Below are 24,149 nucleotides of genomic sequence, written 5' to 3'. Positions count from 1 at the left end.
GTCTCCATTTTCTTCCCTCCACCTGCCAATAATTAGCACATCAGGTACTTCAGGCTAGAGTCAACAATGGCCCCTCAAATCCCTTTTAATGCATTAAAAAAAAGCATTTAAAAGATTAAAAGCTATTAGCAACTTTCTGAATAGCTGGGGAAAGGCTTTGTCAGAGACAACCCTTCCGCACCACAGTCATTTTTCACCTGTGTGCACTATCCCAAAGCTACATTCAGAAAGTCCTAGAAATGCATTTTTAAAAATACACTGCGCTCACCATGGTTCTCAAAGAGAGCTCTCAGCAAAGGCTAGTCAAAGAGCTTCTCAGTTTGCTTATCAGAGACCAACTCCTCTGGAGATTCTCATGGCTTCTAGATTTTGTACAGCTGTGGTCGCCTTATGTCCATGAAGCCACGATAAACCATTCTTCCCTTCATCCGTTCTGTGTAAACAGTTTAGATACTGATTTCTAAGGAATCAATTGCCTTCAAATGTCACTGTACACCTTTCTCCCTGCCTTTAAAAAGCCTACGTGGTTCTCAACTAGGGGTCCGGGCCCTCTGGGGGGCTCAGAGCAGGTTTCAGGGGGGCTGCTAAGCAGGGCCAGCATTAGACTTGCTGGGGCCCAGGATAGAAAGCCAAAGCCCCATCCCATGGCGCTGAAGCCCAGGACCCTAAGCCCTGCCACCTGGGGCTGAAGCCGAAGCCTGAGCAATGTAGCTTCGTGAGGGCCCCTGTGGCATGAGGCCCCCAGGCAACTGTCCTACTTGCTACCCCCTAACATCGGCCCTGGCTTTTATATGCAGAAAGCTAGTTACTGTGGCACAGGTGGGCCATGGAGTTTTTAGAGCATGTTGAGGGGGAGGGGGCTCAGAAAGAAAAAGGGTGAGAACCCCTAAGTCTAAGAGGCAAAGAAAAAACAAACAATTAAGTCAATCAGTATTTGACACCAGCACATACTTACAGGGAAACTAGTCAGATTCATGCCAACTTAAGTCATAACGATGATCCAAGTCAGTAATACTGGGCTATGTCTAAACTAGCCCTTTTGTCAGTAACACTTTTGTCGGAGGGGGTGTGAAAAAAACTACACCCCGGACTGACGTAAGTTTCACCGACAAAAGTGCCAGTGTGGAGATGTCTCCTGCTCAGGCTGCTCCTTGGAGGTGGTTTTAATTTCGCTGGCAGGAGAGCATCTGTAAGGTCCGTAGTGTAGACATAGCCTGAAACCACAGTGGTTCAGGAGCCAAACTGGCAATCAATATTACCCAGAAGAGTCACAGTAGTATGAATTCATTATTTTCGTTTACTATTTATATATATTATTCTCACAGCAAAATGACTGAGAACAATTATTTTATCAGATACAATTAGTTAGTATCATAATAAAAGTATCCTTATTGGTGAATAACTTATATTGGTGAATAATTAAATCTCACAGTGTTTTAATATCATGTGCTGCAAAGAGCTGCAGGAGACACATTAAAGAGCCACTTGCAATTCGCGAGCCTCAGTCTGAGTATAACTGATCTAAATAGAAGACATGAAAAGTTTGCTGGACACCTGCTAGCTCAAAGGCTAAATCTATAACTAGGGAGATGCCAAAGACAAAGGTTTGGCTTTGTTACTGGGGATCACAAAAACTCACTGATGAGAAGCCCATCACCATTCTGACCAGCAAATACTGCTAAGGAGGAAGGTACCAAAAATGCTGCCCCTGGATCTTGCTTGGGGCTTCTTGTTTCTTACCCATCTGTGACAAATAAGTATCTCATAGAATTTCATGCTCCACCCACCCTCTATAGCTATTAAAAGGGACTGTTGTCTCTCTCCTGCTTTCCAGACTCCTGGGGCTACTCCTGCTGGGGCTGGACAGGATCTCCCCCATTTTACAATTCCTCCAGCCTTTATTTTTTGGATGGTCCTTCAGTTCCTCACTCTGAAGCGGCTCTTAGTTTTTCCAAACAGCAGCATGAAATGGACATGGTTCTTCTCAGTTTCACAGTTGCTCACATGGTTCTGGAAAGCAACAGCAGTTAAATTGACCAGAGTCTTATTTCAATCTGCTGGTGTTTGGCCAACCAATGCAAATAGCACTGGCTGAAGAGGTCATTGCACTGGTTCATATTGTTCATATCTGCAAGGTTAAATTTTATCTTATGTCAAATGACAGCTTAATTTTTTGGTTCAAGTCCCATTGCTCGTTAGGGCAAGTTATTCACCTGAGGCAAGTAGATTTTTCAAGCTTAAATCAGAACATAAACCACACTGAAGAACTTAATAGTTAACTGAAATACCGCACCAACTCAACGTGTGTTCTGAACATCTTTCAGGACGGTGAAACTCCAAGAGTGGGAGTAATTTGGGGTGGGGAGGATTAGTGTTTAATTTTAGAAAGAAGGAACATATTCAGCACACCTCTGAGTTAAAACAAAATTATTCTGTCCAAATTCATGGTTAAGAGGGATCTGCAGCATGCTCTGAAGTTGTGACATGCCCAATTCACATTTTAGCACCTTCTATGGCATGCTGCGGATAGGACCCAGATGACAAAACTGATTACATTTGCAGGTCTATGCAAAATGCTGCATACATGAACCTCATGTAAAGTTCACATAATTCCTGGAGCGTTTGAATTTCTCCAAATTACTAATTGTACATCTGTGGCAACCCTATCTGTGTTATACTTTTTCAAGGGAAACTCTATCTTAGATTCAATTATCAGCTTAAAATATTTGGTCAACATGACAGAAAGCTGAAAAAAAGAAAAAGTCAACCAAAACACCTATAGCTTTTGCTTGCAAAGCACAGGTTTGGAATCTAGACAAATGTGTATCAGTCATTACTAGCCTAAATTAGAACAATGATCTTTACAATATCAAGCACTGACACGTCTAGGGAACTCATTCTGTGTTTGTAAACCTGAATGGTTTCTTTGAGGTACCAAAACTTGAATGTAGCCAAAGGGCTTGCTGGGAACTGAAGCTTATTACCATATAGGAAAATTTGGATCTGGCAAGCCACTCCCCAGTCAGACAAAAATATTGGGAATATGCCTTTGCATAACAGAATTATTGGCTTCAAGTCCAGAACACGGAAAATGGCTTCGAGATCAGGGCCAAAAAGGGACTCGAGAGAGTTGCTCTCTATTGAATGATTTCATCTGAAGTGTGGTCATACAGAAACACACAACAACTAGCCACAGGGTTTTGTTTGTTTGCTTTGTGACTGGAGGGAAAAAAGAGACATTCACCACTTATCATATTTAGAACTTTCAGGCAAATGGCTTTAACAAAGTGAAAGCAAATCTACAATGGGAAGTCACTACACACAGAAAACAGAGGTTTTTCTTGATTATGCACATAGAGGAGTTTAGTATAGGCTAGTATTTTGATGATGTCCTTGAATGGATCACAAACCCACATTCCTACAAAGTATCTGTATGTATTGATTTTATCCTAAAATGTCTTGCACATATGTGTGGGTTTACTCCTTTGAGAATTCCCCTCTTCCCTCACCCCCCCAAAAAACAAACCCCAAACCAAAATTCAAGGTCTACAGTTTGTGGCTATAACATTCACTAAATTATTAAATACAAGCTAACTTTCAAAGATACCAGCTGTGATGGTAGTTACTCAGCTTAAATAAAGGAAAGAAATTCAGAGAAGGGCTGGCATCTCCTGTCATTCCTGCACTGACTTATTCATTGCTTTTGCAACTCTAAACGTATGGACAAAGTGCCATTTTAAACTGAACAACCTTCATTCTTCAGGTTTCTCCACTTTCACCTGTTTGTGACAAAACCATGACACATCTGAACTATTTTAAATATTTGGAGTAATTAGCAATGACTTAAGGTAGATGAGTGAGCACAAGACTGGGAGCCAGGAAACTCTACATTCTCATCATAGGTTTCAGAGTAGCAGCTGTGTTAGTTTGTATCCACAAAAAGAAAAGGAGTACTTGTGGCACCTTAGAGACCAACAAATTTACTTGAGCATAAGCTTTCGTGAGCTACAGCTCACTTCATCGGATGGAAGTGAGCTGTAGCTCACGAAAGCTTATGCTCAAATAAATTTGTTAGTCTCTAAGGTGCCATGAGGACTCCTTTTCTTTTTGCGGATTCTCATCATAGCTCTCATATCAACTCCCTTGGAAGCTTGGGCAAGTAACAGTCTCTCTTCCTCAGTTTTCTCCATTTCTAAAAGAGGGGAATCCCCTAGCTTACAGGGTTATTGAAGGCTTGACTGTTTGTAAAGCAGTTGGAAGATGAAAAAGAACCATTGTAAATAATGTGATCACAATCTCTGCCATTCCAGGTCTTTACCTCTCCAGAGAAAAGCCTACCAAATGCGTCCAACCAATGCTGCTATGTGCACAAATGACAGAGAGAAGAACCTGTAGAATCAAACTCACTAGTAGCAGGACTTGAATCCAGTATTGTGACATGAAATACCATGCCACTCTCTTGTACCGACTCCTCTGAACATATGTGTGTAAATATTTCCAGTTGCTATTGTATCTGGCCTGAGGCAACTAATTATTTCAAACAGGCAAGGTTTCCATTGCAATTATTACAACTCCTCCTGTTTTAAAGAGATACTTTCAATGAATCCACAAGTTTGAATGACACATTTAGCAGATGTCAGCCCGTATCATGACTGGTATGCATTAAATAATGAACCTTTACGATCATTAAGATTAAGGCACAGTCCAGATTTCTAATATTCCACTGTGCGTACTTTGGAACACTTCTACTGAAGTCAGACCAGGCCTGATTCTACCACCCTTACTCACATTGTATAGCACACCATACTAGGCAAGTGGTGCCATTAACTTCAATAACGCCATCCGCATAGTAAGATACCACATCTTGTCAGCAAGAGTGGGCGAATTAAGCTCCAAGATTTTGCCACAATACGGAGGCCAGGTCTACACTCAAAAGTTAAGTTGACCCAGATGTGTCATTCAGGGTTTGAGAAAATTCCACACCCTGAGCGACATAGTTACGACGGCCTAACTCCCGGTGTAGATGGTGCTAGGCTGACGGAAGAATTCTTGTCGACCTAGCTACCACCTACTGGTGAGGTGGATTAACTACGTTGATGGGAGAATCCCTCCTGTCACTTTAGTGAGTGGCTACACTGAAGTGCTACAGCACTGCAGCTGTGCCACTGTAGTGTTTCCAGTGTAGACTAGCCCTGAGATAGCAGGATTCTTGTGAATCTGCATATTTGCATACAGAGAAGAATAGATTAGAGGCACAGTAAGGGATACCATGCAGAGGGTGTGCCAAGCTTCACAGCATACCTAGGAGTTTAATTAATAGCAAAATAAGGTTGAGGCAGTGGATTGCTAAGGATCAAGTTTAACCCCTTTGGTGGTTACATGCACATATCATAAAAAATTGGCATAGAGATGTTGCCCTTTTCAGATTATGAAAATTAGTTGGACCTTGGCTTCATGGCCTGTAACACTACATGAAGCAAAAAACGGTCACTCAAATGCACTGCACATTCTGTGTCATTATTTAAAGAAAGTGACTAAGCCAACAATTAAACTAGTATCTATAGAACATTCAACAGTTCTGGGGAAAGTTTACATTCAGACAATAACTTCAGGCATTTCTGTTCAGTAGAAAGCATTGAACTAACCTAATTCTTCATTCTAAATCTGAAAGTAAAGTGCTCGCTACATAATATGGATTTATTTATTTTTTTTGGTTATAGCTTGTGTTTTGATTGGTGGCAGCCATGCTGCTCACCTCATAATATTTTATGTATAATATTTTACCTGAGAAGAAGATCCAGCATTTCTTCTATGTTCAAGATGAGTTTTAATGCCACTTTCAAAGTATTCTTAACACTTTGTTCCATTTAACCTTCATTTACGAAATATAAAGGAGGCATCCTCTTTGGACACAAGCTCTCGGCCACCGTCACATGGTCAGCCCCTAAACAACTGTCTTCTCCACATGCAAGGGGTGCACCTCTAGGTGCTCCTGAATATCTTTGCAGGTGACTACATGAGCACAGTAAGCGCAGTTTTGAGCATCTGCTTTACAACACTGAGCTGCCACAATCACTGCAAAGAAAAACACAACCCAGACTACTGGCATGGAATAAGGAAGGGACTTGGTTGAGTATGAACAAGGACATATTGAATCTTATTTAAATGGCAGTCTGAGCTAGGGTAAATCCTGCCAAGTGCTTGGTTTCTGTATAGTAGTTTGAGCCAATTTAAAAAAAAAAAAATAAGGAACAAACTAATATCCAATATCTTTAAGCGAGAATCCCCTTTAGTGAAGATAGGAGTAAACATTTGGCTACTCTATTGTACCATAGTCTGCATGACTTTGGTTAGCAGCAGAAGTCTCTCTTGCACACAGCCAGGTTACAGAAGCTAAGAGTTACTGTTTTACACAGATCAAAGAGAGAGACTTCTTGACCTCCAAGAAAGTCAAAGTAGCACCAGATGAAAATGTCCCAGTGAAAATTTTGGAGTATGAAGGAATTCCCTACCCGAAGCAAACACCACATAAACATGGGCAAAGATGACTAAAATGTGAAAGATCACCTTGACTGTTCCAAATAAATCAAACACCCGGTATCTAGCTCTCATATGCTCCATGTGAAATTTTTTAAACAGCAAGTTCACTCATTCTTTGGAAATTTGGAATCCTACAAAAGAGAAGCAAGTTTTGAGCTCATAAGGGACCTAAGTCCCACTGACTTTCAATTAAACTTTTGCAAATGGGACTTGCATGCTTTTAAAAATTTTACCCCTTATCAAAATTGTCCTTGGAAATAACTTGCGTATTGATTGTTATTATAAATCAGTCATTGAAAATGCCGTTCTTAACTTAAGCAGCATACTGCATGCTAGTTCACATTACAAAGAAACAGACAATAAAAGATGTAATGTTGACCACTGTAACAGGACTTGAGTGGCCGGGAAGCCTAGTTGTTAGATCACCTGGCTCTCAGCCCCCTACTGGCTTACTGGCCACAGCCTTTAAGGTTGGGGTGAGGGGAGGGGGACCCGGGCCCTCTCCCAGGGCCCTGCGTATGTCAACCCCTGAAGAGGGAGGGAGGTGTCCAGGGCAGGGAGTCAAAATCCGCTGCCCTGGGCTACTTCCTACCAGTCTATTCAGTTTGGGGTGTGGCCCCTCTAGTCTAATCTACCGGGTGGCTTGCTTCCCGCAGGATTCCCTCTGGGACCAGATGATGCCTTGCTGCGGTCCTAGACTACTTTGGGCAGGACAGCTGCAAGTTGGCGAGGGCAAGCCTCACAATGTTTCTGTGGTTTGCTCACTCAGTTTCCCTATGCTGGGGGTTCCTCTGCAGCCTCCCTTGGCTGGGAAACCAGTACTTACTTCCAGGGGGCTGCCCTGACTGGCAGGCACCGGTGCTCTATCCCTTCAGGCAGGGAGACAACCAGCTTCTGCCTCTTTGCCAGTCAGCCCTGAACGGAACGTCCTTCTTTTATTCCCCCTCCAGGCCTGGCATCGGCTGCAGGTATAGCGGGGTGGGGCTAGCTGGGCCCAAAGGCTTTCTTTAACCCCTGCTGTGCTGGCTGGCAGTTTCTCTGCTTCATGACAATCATTAACACCACAGCAAGTTAGAGGAAAATTATTCTAAGGAGCCTAAGACTATTCTCTGTTGAAATGAATAATGAAAACGCATGGGGTCCTTCAGTCATGTTGAAGAGGACTTCAGTAGCATAAAAAGTTGAGGGGCTTGTCCCCCTTCATCTTCAGTCGTTGCACTAAGGTGTAGGGTGGAATGCTATTCTTCGTATTTTCACAAAACAACCTTCCCAGCAAATTCACTTGCAGAATGAGCAGGCTGCTGCTCTATAGTGCCATGGATTTATGTTGGGTTCTGTGTACCCTGGCCTACAGCTGCAGCCTTTCATGAAGGAACATGCTTGCCAAACAGACGCACAGATAAGCAAGACATTTAGCTGATTGTCTTAAATTCTCCAGCAAGGTTTACTTTCATAAGATATGTTTGTGGGATTTCTATTTTAAGGCTTGTGGCTAGACCTGAGTGGAAAAAAAGTAACCTCTTTCACAAAAGACTTTGATACTTGAAATTTGGTCTGAGGGCAAACTATCCTGAAGATGCAGACACTGGAAGCCCAGGGTCCCCGGTGGGTTGCTGATGAAGTGGGAGGGTGAGCTGGCAGATATGAAACCAGGTATAAGTAATCCACCTCCCAGAGAAGTGGTAGCTAGGCAGACGAAAGAATTTTTCCATCAACCTAGCACTATCTACATGGGGGTTAGGTCGGATTAACTATATTGCTTAGGGGGGTCGATTTTTCACACCCCTGAGCAATGTAGGTGGGTAGACCTAACTCTTTAGTGCAGACCAGAACTAAGCATTATAAGTATTATTTAAGGATAATTATTTCCCTTTGAGAAACATACAGAATATTTTTCTATTAGCGACTCTGGACATCCATGCAGTTTCTACTTCAAGTATTTTATTCAGATATCAAGAATCTATTGGTCGCTGGTGTAACACTATTATTTGTCCACACTTTAATATCCACATTAAATATACCTCAAAGGCACCGGTGTAATCAGGAAAATAAAGTCATTTAACAATTATATCACCAACATCATTAGAGGGCATATGCACACCAAGGATATTATTTTGTAGCAGTAACATCTAAGAAGGAAGTTACCCCTCATGCTCACTGCTGGTTTATAACAGCGTTCTGCTTGCTCAGATCAAATGCCCAAAGCTCTCTCTTTGAACTAAGTTAAACAGCCACCTCTGAACTGTGCTGCATGGACTCCAAGGCGCATATATTGTATTCTTCCCATCAAATGAAGATAGTGTACATAAAAAATATAGCAATGAAATATTTATTGCATGTGTTCTTTCTGACCTCACAGCATGCTGGGATAAGCTGTTCCTCTAATAACTTGATAAAGGTAGCCTATACTTCCTTAGTGATATGAGTGTTCGTGCACACATCCCCAACATGCCAAGCCCACAAGAATTATTTTTCACTAAGCTATTATTAAATATCTGAATGCTATTCAGATTAGGACACAAGACAGTATGAAATTGTACTACCCTTTTAAAGTGCTGAAATTTGGTATATTTGGCTAGCTTTATTCTTGCGTGTGAGAATAATCACGAACTGGTCCAGAGCTACTGAAATTATTTTTAGTTTAGCATCTCATATATATGTGTGCGCATGCACAAGGGAAGAGCACATGAGATAAAAGCCATAGCCAAGCTATCATAAATACAAAATACTTTATGGATCTTAAGTTATCAATAAACAACATACCTCCAAATTCACTACAGTTATTAACTTGGGGAATATTCTTGGCTACTATTATTTTGAAAAATGAATTAGAAACTGGTTAAATGAATAATCTTTTGCATTAACTTTTTAAAAGTAAATGGTTACAATGTATTTGACAGGTCTGCTTGTTTATGAACATTTCAGTTTGATATATAAAAGGTGTACTTATTTTCCAGTATGTACTTTTATCAGGCAATTTTGGAGGGGCGGGGGGGGGGGGGGGGCATTGGAATTTTGTTTTTAGGCATTTACCAAAGGTGATCTGCAACAAAATTTAAAGTCTGGTCATTACAAATAAGGTCGAGGCATATAGGTTGGAATTTTCAGAGGCACCTCAGGGAGTTAGGCCCTTGGCTAACTTAACTCCCTAGACACCTTTGAAAATCCCAGGCATACTGATTTCTTTTACAGATGCTCCAAAGTTATGTTCCACTAGCTCCAGCTCCAAGTGATGCCACAACTATCAAGAGCCCCACTGGAACCTGGCCCATTAATGGAGACTATTCCCCCTTCCCCTCATTAGTTGTATACATTATTGAATACCAAAAAGCTATTTTAAAAGGTTAAGGTTATTAGTAACCAACCACTCAAAAGTCTGGAAATGTCAGGCAACTTTAATTTGGTCCCCTGGCGCACATACACTATGGGCATGTCTACACTGCAATAAAAACATGTGGCACCAACTCTCAGAGCCCGGGTCAGCTGACTTGGACTTGTACGGCCAAAAATAGCAGCATAGACATTTTGGCTCGGGCTGGAGCCCAGGCTCCGACACTCTGCAAGAGGGGTACAAAAGACAGCTTCTTGTGTGAAAAGGACTGTAAAACAGACACAAGGATAGAGTCTCACCCTTCTATTTTTTGCTTTTGTCGATTTGTGTCTCACTTAATTATCTTTATGTTTTTAAATCCTCTTTTTGAAAAAGCAATCCATCTAGAAGAACGAGAGTGATGATCTCCAGAAACCTTATGACTTATTAAATTTAAACTGATGCAAATTATATAAATACATGAAGAACTTGTAGAAACATGAACTAACTTGACTAATGGCTCAGAAGTAGCTGTTGAGGTCTACTGTGTAATTTGTTTTTAGGAAGTATTTTTAAAAGGCACCTCACCTATGTGATAAGATCTTTAGAGCTATTATAGTTTATGTAAGTACATGGAAGAATGTTAAAAAGAAACCAGTCTTGCAAAACCATCACTAGTGGACACAGTGCTTACAATGAGAATCTTTCTATGACCTCCTGCAGCATTTGGTCCTCAGTGTGTATATTAGACCCCACTCAAAAAGATGCTACATACATACAATATTGCAGGTCTCAGTAATACAGAGTCCTATCCTGCAGATAACTAACTAGTTCTGCTGAGATATGGAACTACTTGTTTAAATAAAGTCACTCATATGCATTAAGTGTTAGTTGGAGCTATCTTTCTTTATTTACATATACGTCTTCAAGGAAAATAAGAATCATGATTTACAAAATTTCCTTACAACCACCACCATTTTCCATTATTAAAATGGTAAGCATTTTAAAAGTCTCTGTTACTTTTGTCTTGTCTCCTATTAGCTTACTTTCTGCATTTCAGTCAGTTGGGACAATAAAAATAGATTTGTCTTCATCACTTTTGTGAAGTCAGTTTCTAATCAATTTTACTTTCTGGTTCTCATGCACAATGCCACAATCTCTGGTTTGAAAACATGATGGGGAAAAGTTTATTTCTTTAAAATAACTGTTTCTATAGGAAGCTTTACTAATCGCCACTTTATAAAAGCTTACTTTTTACAAAACTTAAAGTTTGAACTAATTTGACTGACAGTATCTCTTATTTCTAAGTTTAATTGATTTTATTTGGACTAATTATTTGACAACTTTCATTTTAAAACCAAGTTGATTTAAGTCATATGAATACAAAAGAGTATCAAAAGTATTCCTTACAAAAAGGACACATGCCAACATAACTTATTACCTTTCCTCCTGCCTCCCTCCGGCCACCAATAAAATAAATAAATAGTCTCATTTTAATAGCATGTAAAAAAGGGGAGGACAGGCAGGAGAATACAACCAGCCTGCTACCCTGTTGTGCCAAGTTTTAGTCAGGGGTGAATTATGATGGCAGAGCTATGAATCCTGAAATATAAAGTTTCCACTACAAATTGTTAAGTATAAAAGCACCAGCATGCACCACTAAAATATCAAGCGTCAAACTACTACGGTCTGAATCAAACTACTACCACTGACTTACTGGCTGGCCTTGGGAGAGTCACTTAGCCTCTCTATCTTAGCTTCCTACCTAAGAGACAGAGTTGGTAATACAAGAACAAGCCTGCTGTAGCAGTGAAGTTAATCCTAGAAAGACGGTACCAGACTTTGAACATTTAAAGTTCTATACATTTAACAGAGTCCTTAAAATTAAATAAATGATTTCATAAACTTCTAGGGCTCAAAGGACAAGATGGTCTATTTACCCTCATACAAGCATTTAAAAGTCAGCCTATTTGTAAATAGCTTGCAACAGCCCATGTAGAAGCCATGCAGGAATGTTTGAATTTATGCTCTCATTAACCCTATGGATGCCTCCTGGCATCCTTCCACTGCACTACTTGGCTAACAACGTGGGACAAATGTCTAGCTGGTGCTTTAAAAAGCAGTTTTAAAGATCAAGAGAGTTATCAGCTTTAGTTCCAGTGTTGTGGGCTGCCAATTCCCACTCTAAAGTCACTAGGAAAAAGTCCTGTTGCCAAAGGAGAGGAGGATGTGCAAGAGGAAATACACTGAGGCCTGCCCCTGCTGCAACCTAATATCGGAGCATTAGCCAACAGAGTCACAACCTTAACTCACTTTTGTCTCAACTTGAGGCAAAACACACTCCTCTTTATATGTTGTAACTTGAAGTATTAGTAACCTTATAGCAGCTTTGGGGCATACCTTTCTGCTCACAAACCACATAAACAGGTAGATTACTTTCCACGTGTTAAAATGCAGGAGCACCAAATTGTTAAGACATGTTAATGGAAAAAAATATACTGAAAACATGGGTGAATTAGCTTCCTGGCTTTCACTGAACATAGCATGTAATATAGTCAGCTATGGAAGCAGTGTGATAGGGCATTAAAACACCGCTCATAGAGAACATTTGGTGTCACCCAGTAGGGACCACTCTATAGATGCTGTTTGGCAGCACTTCAGCTGCAAGAAACAATTCATTACTGATTTTTCACAATGCAGACCACTCTGCCTGTTTCTGAGTGGTGTTTAAAAGAAAAAAAATAAAATAAATGCATACAAGAGGAATCCCTAGCAGAAGGGTGAACGGGAGGCCTTTTTGAGTTTGATTGATCCTTTTAGAACTGCTTTTTCCACTGCATAAGGACAAAAGAAAAAGATACCATATGAGTCAGTGAACTATAGTCTCGTCTGGAGACTCTATTTTAAAATAACCTTTAGGTCACAAGTGAAGTGGTGTTAACGGTATCAATCTAATCCTCAATGTGCATTAATCCAGATAATAAAGCCACAGTTTAATACAATTCCAAATGCTGAAGGCAAGGGAGGAACCAGACCGGTGTTGTAGGCCACAGACAGAGGGCACTTGGTCAGCTGTTTGGGGAAGAACGAAAAGAGATTTCCTCTAGCGTTTGAGACTCTTCAGTGCCATCATCAGACTTCATGAATACAATTTAAAGAAATTTTAATAAAAATGAAAACAATTTTTCCCCCACGATAGTAACTACTACACATACCTGTTTAAATAAGTACACTGGCAGTTAAATTATTCAATATTATAAAATTACTGAACAGGAAAATAATCTTGCTCAGCTACTAATAGTTTATTAAAGCGATGCTATGCATTTCAATATATGACAAAAAACAGAATCCGGGGTGTTTTCTAATAGAATTTAGACTAATTTGAAACTCTAAGCATATTTTTTTATTCTGAACAGTACTTTTAAAATCTAAATGTTTCCAAGTCTTCACATGCATTCAAGTGCAAAGCAGAATTCTCTTACAAATTCAGGCCCTGATCCAGCAATAGGGCTCCAAACAACTGCAGGGGTCTGTCTGTACAAAGCAGCTTGCAGGATGGGGACCTTCACTTTCACATCGTACTTACCGATGTTTAAAAGCTGCCATCAGCTTTTGCACAAGACTCTGACTTCAGTGGGAGTCCCTCATAAAGAAAATGGATGCAGAACATAAATTATCCAAGTGATACCTGGCACAAACGTTACGGCTTTCTACATAGGGAAATCCTCCAGCGCAGCTATAGTGGAAGAATTATTCTGGAATAAAGTCACTTTCATTTCAGAATACAGTGTCCACACAGGGAGTTAAACCAGTATAGATAGAGCAGAACTCTTATAAGTCTTGCAGTATAGCCATGCTGGTCAATTTCCCCATGTAAACAAGCCCTTACTGTGTTTCTTTTTAAATGGGGTTGGGGGTGAGAATTAGTAAGACCAAACAAATGCAAAGGCAAAATGAAGAGGAAGAAGAAGGGAGAGGAAAGGAGGAAGAGTGTATGGAAGGCAGGGATAACAAGGCAGAAAGCAGAGGTATCAAGGAAGAAAAGCAGGAGTCGTCTGAGGCAAAACAAGGGGGGGGTCCCCTTGTTTTGAAGTTTGAAGTGTCCCAAAATCAAGTTGCAAGGAGCTGATATCACAGACTAAGAGTTTGGAAGATGCCCCGGTACCCTTAGCTCCTACTTGGAGTGAGGAGGGCCTTCATTTCTAGAGGCTGGTTCTGCTGCTGGGAGCTGCTCCTCTTCTTTTCCCTAGGCCTTATGACTGGGGAAAGGTTACAATACCCCCTCTTCAGTTCCTGTTGTGCATAGTGTATATTTGTTGGTGATTCCATTTTCAGTCCATTTCAGTCTATTTGGCAAAGGAAATAAAAGTGCAAGGATTCTCCTTATACTCCTATTTGCTACATTTCAATCCTAAATATTTAATAGCAGTCCAGCGATGAAAGACTTGCAGAGAAAACCAAGAGAATTAGCCATCCATTCACCTCAACTAAATGGATAACTGGCCTAAGTATTGTGTTTCTGGCTCTCTGTGCACAAGATGCAACGTCAGGTAGGCTAGAAATTCACTCATCATTTCATAGATTCTACTAAATGAAACATATACCCTCACATCAGAGCTTACATACCATCATTTCTTGCTGTCTACACTACCATGGCAGTTTAAATACACAGACTCACTAGTCTGTTCAGCAAACAGGTTACGTAACAAAGACTCCACCTGCAGTTTCTGATTATGTAGCTCTGTGTGTGCCCATAACGTAAACTTGTATTCATGTAAATTTCAGTTTCTCATAGGAAGGCATTATTCTGCCTTTTAACAAACATGCCCAATCCACTGAAATCAGCAGGAGCTGCACATATCTTCTTGAGCAGAATCTGGTCCCAAGATACAAGGATATATAGGGTGCAGCCTTGCAAGGCTACAAGTCTTCTTAATCCCTTGACTTCAGTGGAAGTTGAGTGCACCCCGAATACGACAGGCTTGAGTCCCTGTTTTATACCATTTGCTTTGGATTTGTTCTAAATGGCAACAGTCCCTCTGAAGATATAAAAGGTATTCAACTGCCTGACGACTCCTCTCCCAGGTTTTACCCAACTGGAGGATAATTTCCTCTCCTCCAGCACAGTGCAAGATGATGAGTAGAGTTCATTTAATAAACCTGACAGTGCGTGTTGGGAAGCAGAGGAATTGGATGGCTCAAGGGATTTATAGTGGCATTCAGTTGCCTTTTGTCTCAATGCCACTGGTTCTAATATGGCTCAGTCTGAGTGACTACAAGTGAGTGCCATCCAATGGTGGTTTGCTGGCCTAACACACAAATTTATAATTTAAATCCAGCTCTCAGAGAGCTACATTAAAAACATTCCACTACATTGAAGACTCTTGTTTGCAACGTCAGGATTTAATAAACCCGCAGAGGAAATAAACCTTTCAGCCCTAAGTGGCTGTTTTGCCAGGTCAGGAGTGGGGCACATTGCAGGGCGGTCCATTGCCACTGCCTGGGCTGCATCTGGTTTATAAGTAGCAAACAACCTCTAGGTCCAGGGCTGTCAACCTGAGAACCACACCTGCCCAGAAACAACCAAAGAGAGTTTAAAAGGATGTACGGACTATGGACTTTTTTGTCTAACTGAAGTCAAATTATTTGATTCTCCCTTATCACTTCAGCTTCCCAATATCTGAACTTGCTATTCTGTAAGCTGAGCCTGTCTGTAATTCAGAGTAAAGTGCTACCTCTGGTGAGAAATATGGTGCACCTCTACCAGTTCTGTTCCTCCCCTGTTGTCTTGACTTCTCTTCCTCTTGCTTTCTCACTTGACCATGTGCCACATATCCTCCCCATAAACCATTCAGGATGTAGCATAAATACATAAATAAACAAACCTAGGAGTCCCTTTAAAGCCCTGGCCTGGGATAAGGAAGTAGAAGGTGCTAGATTCAATTATCACAGCTCATTAAGAACTTCCCTTGAAAACAGTTAGTTCTCAATGTAATTGAATCCATTAGCTAGTTACTTGTAGTATTTTTTAAAGTAACATATAAACCTCAGAAATAATCATATTACATTTTTAGGCCACAAAGTGAATGGTTACATTTTGGCAAGCCTGCATTTCCTGTCCCAAGCGCAAGCAATGATGTCACGACACACAGTATGGCCAGTGTCTTCCTGCACAGCTTGTACTCATGACCAAAAAAAAAAAAAAAGCAATCAGTTGTTTATTACATCTAGGAGAAAGCAGTCAGTAATGTGCAATAGACAAAGTTACTATGAAAATGAGACAAGTCTAATTCTAAAGGGCAACCTTAATGCTTCACTATGTTCAGTATTCACAGTAAGCACAGTGATGATTTATTGCTCTTATTTTCAGTGGTGGGTGGGTTTTGGGATCAGTCTACCCAAGGGCTTGGCTACACTTGCGAGTTACAGCGCAATAAAGGAGCCCCGGGTGCACTAGCTCACTACCCGTCCACACTGGCAAGGCACACAGAGCGCTCGGATTCTGCGGCTACAGCGCTGCTGGTACTCCATCTCGGCAAGTGGAATAACGTTTGCTGCGCCCCGCTGGAGCACCGTGGTGCCAGTGTGGACGAGGTGTTGCTTTACTGCGCTCTGATCAGCTTCTGGAAACGTCCCATAATCCCCTTAAGTCAAGTGGCCACTCTTGTCATTGTTTTTGAATCGCTCCAGGAATGCGGATATGCCTTTTGTAAGCTCCGTTTCTGACAGCCGGCTGTTTTTCTGCTCCGAGACAAAGCAAACCATTAGTGTGGAATGCTGTGTGTGTGAGAGAGAGAGGCGCGCCGGGGGGGGGGGGGGGGGAGGAGGGAGGTCTGCTGCTGTCTGAACTTACAAGACAGCATGCTGACATGCTCTCAGCCCCCCAAAAACCCACTCTCTCTTCCCCCACATACACACAACACACTCCCTGTCACACTCCACCCCATTTGAAAAGCACACTGCAGTCACTTGCATGCTGGGATAGCTGCCCATAATGCGCCGCTCCCAATGCCGCTGCAAGTGCTGCAAATGTGGCCACGCCAGTGCGCTTGAAGCTGTCAGTGTGGACACACAGCAGCGCTTTCCCTACTGTGCACTCTGAAGGCTGGTTTAACTCAAAGCGCTCTACATTTGCAAGTGTAGCCATGCCCTGACAATAAAACCAGCTGCAAAACATGCCAATGCAAAGTTAATATTCCACTTTAAACTGTTATTTGAAACATTTCAAGAGGATTGCTAGTCATATTTGCAAAGTTTGGGGATGTGTCTCTACTGTTTCTAGGACCAAGTTTCTGCAAGGTCAGCGCACCATGGCACAATTGCTACAGACTTCCATAAAGCAACTTTGACACTTCTAATCAGAGTCTCAAACTATTTGCTCCCCAGCCAACTTAATGCCATGAATAAGCTACAGGTGCCTGGTGGAGGAGCTAAGGCCAGTTTATTTCTAAAGGAGAGCATCCACACAAGGTGTCAAGGTTCCTTCCCCACTCTGAACTCTAGGGTACAGATGTGGGAACCCGCATGAAAGACCCCCTAAGCTTATTCTTACCAGCTTAGGTTAAAAACTTCCCCAAGGTACAAACTTTGCCTTGTCCTTGAACAATATGCTGCCCCCCCCCCCCCCCAAATATCCCCGCAAGCCCTACTCACCCCCTTTCCTGGGGAGGCTTGAGAATAATATCCTAACTAATTGGTTACAAAATCATCAAAGACCCAAACCCCTGGATCTTGGAACAATGGAAAAATCAGTCAGGTTCTTAAAAGAAGGATTTTATTAAAAAAAAGAAAGGTAAAAATCATTTCTGTAAAATCCGGATGGAAAATACTTTACAGGGTATTCAGATTCAAAACACAGAGGATCGCCCTCTGGGCAAAACCTTAAAGTTACAGAAAACAGGAATAAACCTCCCTCTTAACACAGGGAAAATTCACATAAAACAAAAGATAAACTAATCCGCCTTGCTTGGCTTACCTATACTAGAGACTTGGATTAGGATGGGTTGGAGAAGATGGATTTCCATCTGGCCTCTCTCAGTCCCAAGAGAGAACAACCACGTAAACAAAGAGCACAAACAAAAGCCTCCCCCCAAGATTTGAAAGTATCTTGTCCCCTTATTGGTCCTTTGGGTCAGGTGCCAGCCAGGTTAGCTGAGCTCCTTAACCCTTTACAAGTAACAGGATGTTGCCTCTGGCCAGGAGGGATTTTATAGCACTGTATACGGAAAGGTGGTTACTCTTCTCTTTATATTTATGACACAAGGGTTTAATGTGCTATATCTTCACATTTTAAGTTAATTTGTCTTAACTTTCCTGAATGTCCCCATATAGACAAGCCCCGAGACTAACTTAATTATCTTGACACAGTACAACAAACAACACTACACACAAACTCAATCTCATTTTCTGACCTTTTCCATCTAATTACTTTCTGTGACTTCTTCTGGCACTGGGGGTATGCATTATGCTCAATGAAAGTAGCATTAAATATAACAATCTTTTTGTACATGCAAATTCTGATGGAATCTTATATTCTTCCCAGTAAAACCCATAAACACAACACCAGCAACGTGCATTTAGGATTTGAGTTACATATTACCTGCCCATTTCTTGAAAATAAATTAACATCTGTACTGAACATAGAATCAACTAACCTATAGTCTTCAATTCTATAGACAATTGTAGTGGAATGGCCCAGAGGAACATGGAATTTAACATTTTTTTTTTTTTTTATGTCTCCTAGCTTCAACTCACTCAACACTACATCTTAATTAGGTTTAAGTTTTATTAAATATTCGCAAGCCCATTAACACCAACATGGATTAGAAGTACTGTGGTGATATGCAGATGGGGAAAGGAATGGGGACAGAAATAAAGCTCTAGAAGCAGAAAGAGGCATTCTGTGCAATGACAAATGCACCTTCAAATATTGATCTTAATGTTTCAAACACTCAGTTTGGATTTACAAATGGTTACAGAGTTGTTCCAAAGTTTGCTCAGTTCAATACACTAAAACAAAACAAAAAATTACCTTGAAGAAGGTTGTTTTAGAATTCATCTCAACAGTGGCCATTTTTGTAATCTAGTTACATTTGCTCGTAGTTACTCAGTGAAACTAGAATAACTAAGCAAATCAGAGCCAGATATCAAGGGCAAATAGAAGAGCTTATTACCACTGTTCGGAGAGCTTAAGGAAATTGATCAGAGTATTGGTCCTTACTTCTTTTTCCTGAAGTGAAAAACAACGTACAAGTCACTACTTCAGCAACACTATCCATCAGTTTAGGATAGGAGGTGAAGAATTACTTATAAAGGAAATTACAGAGAATATTGAGGCAAGTCATAATGTAAACCGCCTGAGTTGTACTGCATCAAGCCATGTTTCACCAGAACAAACAAGAATACTCTTGCAAATACTTGCTCAGGATGTTTAATGACCACAAGTGGTCAGGACCTTTGTTTTACATTTGACCTGAAAGACAGCACCTCCAATAGCCATGATGACAATTAGCACTATATCAGGAAACTGGTTCAATAGTAACTCAGACTAAAGAGCGCTGCCCACTGAGGCACCAGCACCACTTCCACTCGCCCATGAGATTTTCTTGTACATCACACATTTAAGTAATGGCCAGGGACAGCTTTGCTTGGTTAAACTGTGAAGATCCCAGGGCAAGCTAGTGTGGCATTGCTTCCCGCCCCCTGTCAAAAAAAACCCTGTCAAAATAAAATAGTCATGAGTTACTTTGCTTTTTAAAAGCGTGACCGAAATGCAAGTCTAAGCAGTGGGACAGTTAAAGGGAAAAATGATTCTAAAACAAATCAAAATGAACCACTGAAAAACAAAGCATCAGATTTCTGAACAGAATTCTCTCAATTTTGTAATATGCTGTTTTAAATCAACATTCATCCTGGCACCAACCCCCAAATGCACTTAGAATACTCTGTCTTCTAATACCATAAAAAGTACAATATTGTTTAATTAGATAAAAAAGCATAAATAAATACATAACCACTAACCACCTTAATCCACTGTAAACCAGAAAGTTAATTTCTCCACTACAGACTAACTGTGCTTAGACGTGGCCTAGTAGGCTGGAAAGCGTGGCAACCATTTTTTGTAATACTAAAAAACCCACCCTAGAGTTTGTTTGTTTTAAACCTAACTTAATTAGTGGAAAAAATCCATACGATAAACTGGACTCTTACTTGGAAGAATTGCCATAGTCTGCTAGACTTCAAAATAATTTATTAGTAACCTAGCAGATCACAATTTCAGAGGCTATGCATATAGTTTACAGCTTCTCCATTGAGAAATGTGAAAAATATAATCCCTCTTAACACCTGGGTTGAAGTTAAAAGCCATTTCCTTCACCACTCTTTCTGCCTCAACCTGATTTAGTGTTGGTTCGGTTTTTAGTTATAGTGATAACATTTGACACTCCACTGAACTACCATTTTTATTGTAAATAGGAATAAAGCTGTACATTTTTTACAATGTTTTAAAGTACCTGTGAGCAGTTGGGTATTTTAAGTATGGGTCTAATGCCAAATTCTGGAGCATATATCCATTTTATATGCTGAGACTCACTTTTCTGACAAAGCCAGAAAAAGATAGCCAGGAACAACGTTTTGGTGAGTACATCTCTTAAATAGGTTTCTGTAATATTGCTGTAACATCTTTGTAAATTTATTTTTGAGACCAGTCTTCTCAATAATTATGAAATAAATGCGAACATGGCATTCCCAGCATTTACCCACAAAACAATCTTGTAGAAGTATTAATCTATTTATTTGCAAATACTGTTAGAACAAGAAAAAAGCATTACAATATTGGAGGAGTTCAGCTCTTTCTACTCTGTTGCTATTGAAACAGAAATGTCATGCTAACAGTCTGAGTTGTATATTAAATTAATTATCTTGTTCATTTTATTGATGACTGTTGCCATATTGCACTGCAGGAAGGTTACATACCTAAGAGTTGATCCTGCAAACACTAAAGAACATGCGCTTTATGTAAATTTAAACATGTGCTTTATGTGAATTTAAACATGCATGTAAGTGACTGCTGAATCCGAGCCATTATTATAATTGCCACAATGGAACAGTTGAATAAATTATACTACAATTCCTTTTTTCTTCAACCATGTCAAATCAAGATTTCTGGACAAAATGTGAGGGCATGGGACTGAAGAACTCATTACTAAATATGCATACAAAGATTGTAAGCTGCAGAAAGCGGAGGGTAGTGCACTTTTAATAGGCATTTCCCCACACCAATTACTTTTAAGCAGGGTCCAATGTTATTTTATGGTTTGACATTTAACCTTTTATTTAGGTCTACTACCATTCCTTGCATATGATGGGCAAGGTTCATTATTTGCAACAGGTATATATATACCCAGTGGAATCCCCTAGTCAAGTGTGGATACCGCATTCCTGCATCAATCTTCACGCAAAACGAAGAGGCAGGAACTGCTCTTCCGAACGCGTTGATGGCCACCCAAATTAGGGGCAACAGTAACAATATGCTCCCCACGCCTGCGAGATTACACCTTCGACATCGACCGCACCTCCCCTATGCTGCAAAACTGAGTCACTTCCCCTTCAGCGGAGCGCATGGAGGAGGAGGTGGTTTGGGGCCCACGAGTGTTGTTTTTTCTGTAGAGGGAGAGTTTCCCAGCCAGGCAAAGCCGCTCCCCGCCAGGCCCTGCGGGCAGCAGCCGCGCACCAGGCAGCCGGAGCGAGTGAATGGGACAGGCTGAAGGTTACCGGATTTATGAATGCCAGGATCATGTGACAATAACGGGAACCGTCTTATTCACAAACAGCCGCCGCCGCCGCGCCACTGGCTGAGCCGGCCCACGGGGCAGGGAGAGGCGAGCTCTGCCCCTGCCCGCCTCCAGCCGTGCACCCTGCCCGGCGGGGGAGGCCGAGCCCAGCCCCAGGGCAGGCTCCGCGGGGGTGTTGCAGCGCCCGCCGGCAGGCCAGGCACGCTCCGCCGGGCGCCCCGGACCGCCCCGTTCGCACGGGACCGCCGCCGCCCCAGGCCCAAGCCGCTGCTGGGTCTCCGCGGCAGCCCCGCGGGGCCGCTCCGCCAGCGGCCAGCCCCGCACGCCGCGCCGGGCCCTCGCCTGTCTGGACGGGGCTTTTTTTTTTTTTTATGAATGAAAATGTGGTATGCAAATGAGGGCGATTCAAGAAAAAAGAAATGGCGGATGTGAGGGCTGCAGCGCGCACACCCCGGGGGAGGGGAGGGGACTGCCCAGGCTGGAGGCACGGGCCGGGGGCTTCCAAGAGCCAGGCTGGGAGAGCCGGGGGGGGGGGGCAGGGTTAATAGGACCGTTCATATGGCCCAGGCACAGACAACACACTGGGCCTCCCCGGCCGCGGGACCTTCCTGCCCCCTCCCCGCCAGCAACAAAGGCTGCAGAGACACGCACCGTGCACCCAGTGCACACAGCAGGGGCCCTGCAACCAGCCAAGGGGGGCGGGGGGGCGCACAGGCTGGGCATGGCTGCAGGGAGCAGCAGGCATGCACCGCCCCCGCTGGCCCGGCCCGGGGTACCCCCCAGCAGCCCTTCCACGCACAAGTGCCGTAAGTTTGTCCCCCTCCAGGTGTTTCTCTCCCGTCACTTACTCGTCTGGGTGGGTTTCCTCGGTCATTTTCTCCCCCTCTAGGCTCATCCCCCGCCGCGGGCAGCCGGGCTGCGCCTCCGCATCTTCCTGGGCTTCACATTGCGGGGGAGGCCGCCCCGGCTGCGGGCGGGGGCTCGGGGCGGGCGTGCGGGCTGGCCCGGTCAGCGGGCGGCGGCACGAGGAGCAGCAGCAGCAGCAGCGCCCGGGTGCAGCCGGCGGCCCCGCGCGAGCCCCATCCCCGCCTCAGTCACTCCATGGCCGAGGCGCGCCGCCGCCGACGGCAGGAGGAAGCTGGGCGGAAGCGATGACGTGATCGGGCCGCCCCGCCGCTGCCAAAGCCGCCGCCGCGCGGCAGCCTCCACTCCCGCCGGAGCGCGGGGACTGCGGAGCCCGAGCGAGCCGGGGAGGGGCGGAGACGCGTCTGCGAAGTAGGACCGCCCCCTACCTCCTTCTCCGGCCGGCCGGGCCCAGCCGCGCTCGGCGTGCACGGGGCGGCGCTGCGCCAGCCCCCGCCCGCTGCCTCTGCTCCCCGTAGTGCCGGCCGGGCCCGTCCCGCTGCGTGGGCTCCCCCCCACTCGTGTAACCCCGGCCGGGCCCCTCCCGCTGCGTGGGCTTCCCCCCTCCCACTCGTGTAACCCCGGCCGGGGCCCGTCCCGCTGCGTGGGCTTCCCCCCCCCCCACTCGTGTAACCCCGGCCGGGGCCCGTCCCGCTGCGTGGGCTTCCCCCCCCCCACTCGTGTAACCCCGGCCGGGGCCCGTCCCGCTGCGTGGGCTTCCCCCCCCCCCCACTCGTGTAACCCCGGCCGGGGCCCCTCCCGCTGCGTGGGCTTCCCCCCCCCACTCGTGTAACCCCGGCCGGGCCCCTCCCGCTGCGTGGGCTCCCCCCCCTCCCACTCGTGTAACCCCGGCCGGGCCCCTCCCGCTGCGTGGGCTCCCCCCCCTCCCACTCGTGTAACCCCGGCCGGGCCCCTCCCGCTGCGTGGGCTCCCCCCCCTCCCACTCGTGTAACCCCGGCCGGGCCCCTCCCGCTGCGTGGGCTCCCCCCCCCCCCCACTCGTGTAACCCCGGCCGGGGCCCCTCCCGCTGCGTGGGCTTCCCCCCCCCCCACTCGTGTAACCCCGGCCGGGGCCCCTCCCGCTGCGTGGGCTCCCCCCCCCCCCCACTCGTGTAACCCCGGCCGGGGCCCCTCCCGCTGCGTGGGCTCCCCCCCCTCCCACTCGTGTAACCCCGGCCGGGCCCCTCCCGCTGCGTGGGCTCCCCCCCCTCCCACTCGTGTAACCCCGGCCGGGCCCCTCCCGCTGCGTGGGCTTCCCCCGCACCGGTGGCAGCGGGGCCTCTCCTGCTGCATAGGATCCCTTGCAGAACCCCAGCCCTCAATACTGCATGGGATCCCCCAGATAACCACAGCAGGGTCCCGCTGTGCTGCATGGATGCCCCGGTGTAACCTCAGCTGGGCCCTTCTGTGCTGTATGTGATCCCCCTGTATCTCCAGCCCCCTGTACACCATGGGACCCACTCCAGATAATCCCACCCAGGTCCCTCCGTGCTTCACGGGATCCCCCCGTGTAACCTCGGATGGGTCCCTCCGTGCTGCATGGGATTCCCCCCCGTTTAACCTTACCCTGTACCCACAGCCTCCTGTGTAGTATGGGACTCCCCA

The 24,149-nt window shown here is 44.3% G+C and overlaps 1 protein-coding gene across 5 annotated transcripts in view; it reads right to left on the bottom strand.

The window, feature by feature from the left end:
• The window catches only part of SPRED2 (sprouty related EVH1 domain containing 2), an 82,699-nt gene extending 59,740 nt beyond the window's left edge, over positions 1 to 22,959 (bottom strand). For 2 of the 5 annotated variants that reach the window (XM_037896037.2, XM_037896041.2), the window contains exon 1: positions 22,491 to 22,888. In XM_037896037.2, coding sequence (XP_037751965.1) covers positions 22,491 to 22,537 — 47 coding nt within the window. In that variant the 5' untranslated portion in view covers positions 22,538 to 22,888. Of the gene's footprint in view, positions 1 to 22,490 lie in introns of all 5 variants that reach the window. The other 3 variants (XM_037896040.2, XM_037896038.2, XM_037896039.2) reach the window with 3 other exon arrangements.
• Between the last annotated feature and the right edge of the window lie 1,190 nt (positions 22,960 to 24,149).

The sequence above is a fragment of the Chelonia mydas genome, chromosome 3 (assembly GCF_015237465.2).
Source record: "Chelonia mydas isolate rCheMyd1 chromosome 3, rCheMyd1.pri.v2, whole genome shotgun sequence".
Lineage (NCBI taxonomy): Eukaryota > Metazoa > Chordata > Testudines > Cheloniidae > Chelonia > Chelonia mydas.
Note: the sequence above shows the minus strand (reverse complement) of the source record. Positions and strands in the feature narration are given on the sequence as shown.